We start from the raw sequence: 10,034 nt of genomic DNA, 5'->3' as shown, positions 1-10,034 counted from the left end.
GGGGGGGGGGGCGCTGCTTGCCATGTGGCTTGCCTATTGTTCAAGATAAGTCGCAAGCTTTGCGACGAACTGTCAAGGTTGCGTTGGAGGTGAGGTGCATGAGTATAATGCTTGGATAGTTCAGAGATTCCAACGACGGATTCGTAGCTAATGCTACTTGACATATTCTTTATTCCATTATTTTCGATAAAACCATTTGTCCAAGAGTTTTTCATTTTACTCTCGTATTATTATTATTATTATTATTTATTAGGGGTCGCAAACCGTGCACAGCATCGGTGTCTACTTCTAGCCACGGTGGACGATCAAGATGTTCCAGATACATCGCTAGCATCTTCGTCGGCCCATCTGGGGGCTGGAATAATCAAGGGGGCTATCGGCGCGCCATGTTGTCAAGTCTCTCTAGTCCATTTATCACAGACAGACATTAGTTGAGTCACCGAGCAAGAAGAGGGAATGCGACTGTCGAGTTGTTTCGTATTTCTCGCATTTGCTAGTGCAGTCGCATAGTAGGTTAGTTGGTTGGCCAGTAATAAAAACCCAGTAAGCCGTGGCGGAAGGGCCTCCGCAAACTTACAGATAATACTGACCTATTCAGTAGTTAGTTCACAAGGGCGTTCGGCTGTCGCCGTTGACGATGCCTGCCCCGACCGCTGCGCCACCACGATGCGCGGTGAAGATGCTAACTTGTTCAGAGGGTTTAAGCCAGTAAATATTGCCATGTCTTCCCTGATGGCAACTATATTGACACCTTGTGCTACGGGTCTCTCATGTCCCATTCTGGGCTTTTGCCAGTAACTAGACCTCAAGGTCGGACCAGCTTAAAGCAGACACATGACAGCATCCTAACATCCACGAATCTGCAGGGGGTACGGCATATGTCGGCAGTGGCTTGTCCGTGGATGGAGGGCACTTAATTACTTGTAGTTACTGGGTTGGCCGTGGGTAGTTGTGGCTGTTGGGGTGCTGTCACTATAATAAAGACTAACTATTACCGAAGAGGGCAATTCGTCACAATCAACCAGCCGCCTTTGATTGCTAATACAAAAGAACCAGAAAGACGTATTATACGTACAGTTTATTGTAAGATGATCTCCTGAGAAAAGGCGTCTTTTCGTTCATTTTATCCGTCGTTCCGGATACCCGCGCCCCTGCATCGGACCGCGCGCGGATGGGCCAATGCAGATGCATGTACAGCCTGTATCAAGTCGCCAACATACCATAAACAGTATTTTAGCAGAGTGCTAACCCATACATTTTAATCATACCTAATGCACCCCAAAGTTGGGCAAATAGAAAGCGCCAAATTCTTGTCTTATTTTCTAGCATAAATGTGGTTGCTGGAGGCTGCTTACCGCCAAGCTGCCCTTCCCAGCCAAGCTCCCAGACTTGATCATCGTGAATCAACTTGGCAACAACTCGAACCACTCATATCACTCACACAAGACCTGTACGAGGGTTAATGATAGAGTACTCCCCCTACTCCCCCTCCACTTCCTCGATTGCCTTTTCGCCTTTGTGCCTGGCAGGGATTGGCGGGATGCTGGTGCGCGGCTCATTCAACTCGCCTGCCTGCTCAATGTAACCTAAGAGCTAAGTCCCCAACTAATAACGTCAACTAACGTCTCAGCCCAGTCCCATCTCCAAGTTAACTCTTCCTTTCTCTTCACACACCCCTCTTACCCGTCCTACCCTCCTTCCCCTCAGCTCGACCTCCGATGACCCTGGAACTGATACCTATTCGACGAGGGGAGTGCCAAGTTACTAGTAAATATCGTCTTGTGGGTGGTTCACGGCCTCAGCCGTACCCCCCCTCCATCACGTCTTTTGCCTTCTCTTCTGCCCTGTCGGCCACGATGCCCATAGTCTGCCTAGCGAGCTCCTAGTCCCTTTTATTCTTGCATGTCATATCCTGTCCCTTGCTCGAACGGCGTGTAGAAGAGGAATTTATTAATCAATGGGGCCAGTTGGCCCCAGGCATGATGCTCCCGTGCTATTTCAGTTGCCAACCAGGATGGTATTATTAGACAGCGGGTGTCGCACCTCGCCAGAGTCTCGCTGAACTTTTTTACTTCAACTTGACTTGCAACACAACAAGACGAAAACTCCTCACAACTTGTCAGTCCCGTGAACGACATTATTGACTTGCACCAGAGCTCCCCCCAATACCGCTACTCTGAGTCAATCCTGCGTCTGGCCAGGCTGCGTCTACACGAACGTCTCATATATACGCCACTCGAACCCATGGTGTCTATTTTGAGCCACCACGATATATATACTTCGCGCTGTCTTGGATAGCAACAAGTCACTCGCAGAACTATTACAATTTTTCAACTCTCCTCCAAGTCCTAGAATATATAACACATTCATCCGACGTCAACCGAGACGCTTCAAATCAGCATGTCGTCCCACACATCAAGCCCGGCCTCACCCTCGTCGCCAAGGAAGATTTCCAAAGCAAAGGCCAAAGACCCCGACTGGGCCGACGTGACCGACCCCGAACAGCGTCGACGGATCCAAAACCGCATCGCGCAGCGCAAATTTCGTAAGTCTCCGTTCCTACAGCCAACCCCCCTCCCATACAATAACAGCGTAGATGAACTTGCTGACTCGTTGTCCCGTGTCTAGGCGAAAAGGCGAGGGAGAGCAGGGAAAAGGCCGAGCGCGACGCGCGGAACCTCGAGCACGCCGGCAATAGCTACCGCATCCCCGGCGGTGCGGCCGACGTCCTCGGCGACAGCGGCGCGCCGTCCGGCCTGCCCTGGGGCGGCGTCCACCTGGGCCACGTCGTCGCGCGCGGGCACGAGGCGGAGAGCAGGCGCGGCCGGCACACGCACGCGGGCGACGACAGCAGCAACCCGTCGAGCAACGGCTACTCCCTGACGGCGGCGTCGTACGGCGGCGGCGGCGGTCAGCCGGTGATGCCGCAGGTCGTTGTCGGTTACGGTGCTGTCGGCGGTGGCGGCGGGGAGGATCAGGTCATGGACGACTCGCCGTACCTTTATTGCATAGGCTCGCCTCCCATGCCGGCGTTTTTTACAGGATGATGAGTGACGACTCTTACAGTAAGGATCCCGTGGCTGCCAAGTGTGTATGCAAGTCGACCATTCGCTGACGCTACGTTACAGTGTACATATTGAATGAGCTTTGGCGTTTTATGGTTACAAGAAACTGGCGAAAATTGAAAGAGCCATGAATCAGTTACTGCGTGTTTTTGCTTTTGTTTTGTTTTTTTCTTACGGTCGGAAGCCGCTGAGCGGCGATTCTCCCACCTATTTTCACATTGATCTCTTCTACTTGTCATTTATTTACCTCGTCTGTCTGCGGTAGATGTCCGACTCGGTCTGCTGCCCATAGAGTACATAGAAAATGAACCTGAATATTTGCGCAAGCTGGCCTTGTGGAATCCGAAGGGTCCTGCATATGCATACGTACGTGATGACTCTACGCCGCCAAGGTGGGTGGACGCCGCGGTATTCCGCTCACCGCAGGCAACCACAGGGTCCCTTCTTCGTCACCATGCTCGAGAACCTATGCATACGCTCTTCAGCTCTTCAGCCCTGTAGCACGCGGACAGGCTCGCCCGCATCGTGGGCACCCTTCGTCATCAGGGCTACCACGCACGAGGCGGACCTGCACCTTGGCCATGAAGCCCAGCGACGAATCACGATTTCCCTCTCTTGGTGGTAATATTTTAGGCCCCGACTCCCCTGGTGATTTTCAGACCCCAAATGCTCCCGTAGTCGCTAGGACGAGGCTGGGGCTGCCAATTCATACCTGGTAGGGTCGTCATCTAGTGGTTCCGCGCCCAGGTTGCTCACACGCCCCCTTCCCTGAACTGGGAAAGGAAGCTTGATGAGGTGGCAGCTTTCGGAGAGGGCACGGAAGTTGCGGCAAGAGTATGGCAACAACAGCAGGCCAAGACTCAACGAAGCTCGACAAGCCTACGTTCTTTCGCAAAGCCAATTCTTCTTCAAAAGCCTCGTTGGGCATAAAAAGGTATCTCGTTTCTCGTGCATCTCGCAAAAGATGTAAATCAAGTAGCGTATGTGCTAGTGCCTGAACCGCCGTCGAATGGTGAGAACTATTAGCCAACCACTCCTTCTAGAACCGGCCTCGGTCGGCAAGAAAAGAAGGAACGAGGTACGGATACAGCAATTAGAGTAGAGTCCGCTATAGTTGAAACTTTTCTAGTTCTTGCTAATTATCGCAAAACAGCTTCAGAAGCAGGCGCATTGCCAAACCAAGGCTGACATCGCGATACTGATGGGACCAGGACGCACCGCCAAGTATCATTGCATTTCCAATCCTCTTATATTCGTGATAAATCGCCTTGCGCCCTTGTCGATCCCATGTCAAAGTGGTCCGCCAAGGAATACTCTCTTCGCACTTTGCCCAAGGATCGACGGGGAGAGACGTTGTCATGTTTCAGCCTCTCTGGTCGCCCTATCTGCGATGCGTCTGCAAAGTGGATAATGTGACTCGAATGCAACCTTGCTCTTTTATTCTACCTATAAAGGGGGTCTTTCCATGACATGGACCACTCGTCTGGCTCGCATCCATCTCAGCTCGCACTGCTGGCCTCAATTTCAGTACTGGTAGCTGTGCAGCCCAGCCTCAGCTAGCTCCCAAGACGTGCACGTATACGGAATACACCCCCTCCACTTCCGTTCGTGTGCTCCCACCCATCCAGCGATCTTTTTAACTTGAGTCGTATTTTTTTAGTTGATTGGATCGTCATAAAGTGCGCTGCAGCGGCTTTCTCAGGCACTTTCAAAACAGGGCTAGGCTTCGTGTCTACTGGGCCGACCCAGCCACTGCCGGGCCGGATGAGGCTCTTTGGACGATGTCCAATTTACCTACTGAATTAAGATATCCTTTTCAAGGTGAGGGGAGGGAATCTATTACTAATTAGAGCCAGTACGTGCAAGTTGGAAGCTGGCGGTGGTGGATTCAAGCCGAAGACGCCAGTGCTATCTTTCTCCTCAGCAATATTTCATCAACATACAATATGCTTACGCGAAATCAACGCAAACTTTTGCAGGTTCAAATAATTACCAGGCAGGTCACTCAATACAAGTGACAAAGGTTACTCTCCTGCGGGCTGGGCCTGTGCTCGCTCGGCAACCGTCGCCGTGCCCAGCACAAACTGCTCCAGTTCTTTGTACGCTTTGTTCAAGTCATCACTGACAATGACCTTGTCGTAAAGCCCGTGGCTGGAGTCGAGCTGCGCCATCTCCCTCTGCGCGCTCTCCAGCCTCCGCCGCAGGCTCCCCTCCGACTCAGAGCCGCGTCCTCGCAGCCTGGCCTCGAGCGCCTCCAAGCTCGGCGGCCTGACGAAGACAAAACGGGCGTCCACAGCGCCACGGTCGCGCACCTGCCGCGCCCCGTCCATGTCAATCTCGAGGATGACGACGCGCCGCTTGGCCTGCTGGTCCGTCACGGTGGCGCTGCTGGTGCCGTAATGGTGGCCGCTGTAGAGAGTGTGCTCGAGGAAGGCGTCCTGGGAGACGAGGGACGCGAACTCGGCCTCGCTGATGAAGAAGTATTGGTTGCCGTCAGTCTCGCCAGGGCGAGGAGGTCGAGTCGTGTGTGAGATGGTCTTGGTGAACCGGTCGGGATGCGAGGCGAGTAACATGTCGATGAGGGTGCCTTTCCCCACGCCCGAGGGACCGGATATAACAATCGGCCTCGTGTTCTCAGTCGCCATTTTAGCAGGACGCTGCAAAATAGTGACAGCATCGCCCTGCAAATAATTTGTTGTGAGAATCAAAGGCAGATCACTTACATCTGTAGCGTAACTCACCAGTAATTAGAGAGTCGAGGTGCAGGACCGTCAAGCCCCCCCCCTCACCTGGTGTGACACAGACAATGAGGGGTGGGATATTTGGCTGATGAGGCACCACAAACAGAGCTCAATAGGCTGTCCCCTTATTGATGTTATTGATGCCCAAAACGTGACTTGCAAGTCTTGAGCGCCATATGTACGGACACTAGACGAAAGAAGCCACATGGCGTAATTGTAGATCCTACCTATTCTAAAATTTGGACAAAATAAATATTGATCAGTGAAACTGGAAACAATTTATCATGCTTTGCCGCAGTCCGTAATCACCGCCGAGTACTGACTCGGCTATGTAACTAGGAGATGAGGCGTGCATCGCCGCAAGATCAACGCTTCTGCGACAGGGAAGATGGCCAGCCCCGATAGCCGGCTACAATTCCAGACTAGTGTTGGGCAAGTTCCCACTCACTTCGAGCATGGAAGTGTATCTTGATTGTATTGATTGATTGGCATCCGGCTGTGCTGTCGCATCGCCGCGTGATGGGAAGAGGGTTCAGGGTACAACACGTTAAACCTCGACAGGTGTTACAGGGGCTGGCGCGTACAGGCTACCTCTGCTTCAGTGGTCATTGCTTGCGGCTCCGTTTTATGAGAGGGTACTCTCCTTGAATTAGGTACAGTGGCAAAGACAACAACTGTGTTGGCTGTTAGTGGATATTCGAGACCAAAAAAAAAGGAAAAAAAAAAAAAAAAAAAAAACCAGCCTAATTACAAATCTAAACAAAGAATACGCATTTATCTGATAACCTAAGAAAACGTTGTATTAATTTGTCAGGACATGCTAGGCAGTTGCCGACCCAGAGCAATCAAGCATTCTTTCAAACCACATCGAGCCGCTATGCGCCCCGCTAAATTTGAACTTACATACCTGCCTAAAGAAGTGCCGCTGTGACCTGTTCCTTTTAGTGCTTGGCCCAGGGGGCGCCCAAGGCCCCCTGGCACAAGCCCAGCCAATCAGGTTCACCAATCTGCTGACATAGCGTCCCTGCGCCTCCAATTGCCACGACACCATCTAGCATCTTGAGTTTGGACATACGCCAGCCAGCTTCCCATCCTCAGATCATTCATTGCTATTCTTGACCCAAGACTATTTCCTGTGTCCTTCTACGGCTTGCCGTTCCTTGTCTCAGCAGGCTGCGCACGGCATCTTTTTTTCTCTCGTTTGGATTTCATAAATCTGTCACGCTTCTTCGTTCTGCGTTGCTTTCCGATATACAACCGCCATCGACAACCCTCGTGCCCTCCTGCAAGCGACGGACCGCCTCCTCGCAAACCTAATCCAGACTTTGACGAGTAAATCGCAGTTTGCGCATGCTTCTTGCTTTCGCTCACTGCAATCAACTCCGACTCTCGATGCGGTGAATCTACGAATCCCGCGTCAACTCCATCTCCTGCTTCTCGCCGCTCGAGAGCAATCCTTACAATGAAGATTACGGCGCTTCTTGGCCTCTTCGGCCTCGCCGCCGTTTCAACAGCGCATTTCGCGCCCGACTACGATGCCAATGACTACTACGTTCTTCATCTGGATGAAGGCGTCCAGCCCGACCACGTCGCTGACCGTCTTGGACTGCGACACGAAGGCCCCCTTGGCGCTCTCGACCACCACTACATCTTCCGCTCCCCTAAATACGACCACGATGTCGTCAAGCCACAGCTCCTCGAATGGCGCAGACGGAAACGAGACGGATCCCACGATATCCTTGACACTGTTCGCCTCGCCAGAAAACAGCAGCCGCGCACCATGCTGCAGAAGCGTATCCCGCCGCCTCCCCTGCCCCACGCCGCTCGTGCATCACAGCAGCCGAATGCGGAGGCACTTACCAAGCAAAAAAACGTCATGCAGCTACTCTCGATCAACGACCCTACCTTCCCTGGACAATGGCACCTGTTCAACCCGGTTCAACTAGGCCACGACGTCAACGTGACCGGCGCTTGGGTTGAAGGTGTCACCGGCAAGAACGTCACTGTCGCCATTGTCGACGATGGTCTCGACATGCACAGCCTGGATCTCAAGGATAACTATTTCGCCGAAGGATCCAAAGACTACAACGACCCAGGCCAAGACCCATCACCAAAACTACCCGAAGATGGCCACGGAACCCGATGCGCTGGCGAAGTCGCCGCTGTCAAGAACGATGTATGCGGTGTTGGCGTCGCTTACGATGCCAAGGTGGCAGGTATTCGCATTCTCAGCAAGCCCATCAGTGACATGGACGAAGCCCAGGCCATGATTTACGAGTACCAAAAAAATCAAATTTACTCTTGCTCGTGGGGGCCCCCAGATGACGGCCGTTCCATGGAGGCTCCTGGTATCCTCATCCGCCGCGCTATGCTCGAGGGCATTCAAAAGGGCCGACACGGTCTCGGTACAATTTACGTCTTTGCCTCTGGTAACGGCGCCGCCTCGGAAGATAACTGCAACTTCGATGGCTACACCAACTCCATTTACAGCATCACTGTCGGTGCTGTCGACCGTGAGGGCAACCACCCATACTACTCTGAGCACTGCTCTGCGCAGCTCGTTGTCACATACAGCAGCGGAAGCGGTGACTCTATTCACACTACCGATGTGGGCACTAATAAGTGCACCATCTCTCATGGGGGTACATCTGCCGCCGCCCCCTTGGCTGCTGGTATCTTTGCTCTTGTCATGCAAGTTCGGCCGGAGCTGACCTGGCGAGATCTCCAATATCTTGCCCTCGAAACCGCCGTCAAGGTCGATGACCCCAACGCTGATTGGAATACAACTGCCATTGGCAAGCACTTTTCGCACACCTTCGGATACGGCAAAATCGATAGCTACAGCATCGTTCAGATGGCCAGGACCTGGAAACAGGTCAAGCCCCAGGCGTGGTACTTCTCCCCCTGGATTCACGTTAAGACCCCCATTCCGCAGGGTAACGAGGGCGTTACCTCCACCTTTGAGGTAACCCAGGATATGCTCACAGAAGCCAACCTCGAACGCCTAGAGCATGTCACCGTCACCATGAATGTTGACCACACCCGTCGCGGCGATCTCAGCGTAGACCTCGTCAGCCCTGAAGGCTTCGTCAGCCACATCGCTACCACCCGCAGGATGGATAGCCACGGCAGCGGCTACGTTGACTGGACCTTTATGAGTGTTGCTCACTGGGGCGAGAAGGGTGTCGGAAAATGGACGGTCATTGTCCGAGACAGCAACGTCAACCAGCACAGCGGCAAGTTCGTCGACTGGCGCCTCAAGCTCTGGGGCGAGTCCATCGACGCCGGCAAGGCCAGCCTCCTGCCAATGCCCACTGAAAATGACGACGTGGACCACGACAAGGTTGAGACCGTTACCATTCCCGGAACCACCACCTCCGTCCCGCCGCAAGCCACCTCTGAGCCCTCCCCGACGGTCTCTGTGCCTGACGACCATATCAACCGGCCGACGAAGCCCGCCGGTGGAGACACAGCGCCCTCGCCCACCACCACGACTCCGGCCAGCACGCCCGTGGACCAGAAGCCCGCCGAGAGCAGCCCGTCGTCGAACTGGATCTCGTGGCTGCCATCCTTTGGCGCCTCCAAGACGGCCCAGATCTGGATCTACGGCGCCGCTGGCCTCATCGGCGCCTTCGGTATCGGCCTTGGCATCTTCTTCTACATTGCCCGCCGCCGCCGCCTGCGCAACGACTCGCGCAGCAACTACGAGTTTGAGCTCCTCGACGAGGAGGAGGGCGGCCGCGACGGCGCCGCCGCCGGCGGCATCGAGAAGGGCCTAGTCTCTGGCAAGTCCGGCCGTCGCACCCGCGGCGGCGAGCTCTACGACGCCTTTGCGGATGGCAGCTCCGAGGACGAGGAGTCGGACGCGGACGAGTTTGACGCCTATCGGGATCGCTCGGCGGACCGCCTCGCGGGCGTGGAGCACCTCCCCGAAGACGAGGAGCAGCACGTCATTGGCGATGAAAGCGAGGACGAGGACGATGCTGCTGTGGATGAAAAGGCCGGTCAGGGACGCGCCTTGACAAAGTAAAGCGAACCTCTTGTTTTTTGCATCTTTTAACCATCATAACACTGGTGTCTTTTTTTTTCCTGTTTTATGGTTTCTCTCATTGGGATAACGGGGTTGTGCTTTTTTTTTCTATATATTCTCTCTATTGTGTATCGTCATTGTATTGCATCATTTTACTCGCTTAAAAACAACAGAGACAGGGAAGCCGGTGAGGAAGCA

General features: G+C 53.7%; 3 protein-coding genes across 3 annotated transcripts; 2 read left to right on the top strand and 1 right to left on the bottom strand.

The window, feature by feature from the left end:
* Nucleotides 1-2,400: 2,400 nt before the first annotated feature.
* ISF_02122 (hypothetical protein) lies at nucleotides 2,401-3,047 on the top strand (the record flags this gene model as incomplete). The annotated part of the gene is made up of 2 exons (XM_018845729.1): nucleotides 2,401-2,545; nucleotides 2,629-3,047. 2 exons carry the CDS (start codon nucleotides 2,401-2,403, stop codon nucleotides 3,045-3,047), a joined length of 564 nt encoding a protein of 187 aa, XP_018707452.1.
* A 2,042-nt stretch (nucleotides 3,048-5,089) lies between these two features.
* ISF_02121 (guanylate kinase) lies at nucleotides 5,090-5,710 on the bottom strand (the record flags this gene model as incomplete). The annotated part of the gene is made up of 1 exon (XM_018845728.1): nucleotides 5,090-5,710. One exon carries the CDS (start codon nucleotides 5,708-5,710, stop codon nucleotides 5,090-5,092), a length of 621 nt encoding a protein of 206 aa, XP_018707451.1.
* Nucleotides 5,711-7,268: 1,558 nt separating this feature from the next.
* Nucleotides 7,269-9,836, top strand: ISF_02120 (pheromone processing endoprotease KexB; the record flags this gene model as incomplete). The annotated part of the gene is made up of 1 exon (XM_018845727.1): nucleotides 7,269-9,836. One exon carries the CDS (start codon nucleotides 7,269-7,271, stop codon nucleotides 9,834-9,836), a length of 2,568 nt encoding a protein of 855 aa, XP_018707450.1.
* Nucleotides 9,837-10,034: the final 198 nt, after the last annotated feature.

The sequence above is a fragment of the Cordyceps fumosorosea genome (assembly GCF_001636725.1).
Source record: "Cordyceps fumosorosea ARSEF 2679 chromosome Unknown scaffold_3, whole genome shotgun sequence".
In the NCBI taxonomy this organism is placed as follows: domain Eukaryota; kingdom Fungi; phylum Ascomycota; class Sordariomycetes; order Hypocreales; family Cordycipitaceae; genus Cordyceps; species Cordyceps fumosorosea.
Note: the sequence above shows the minus strand (reverse complement) of the source record. Positions and strands in the feature narration are given on the sequence as shown.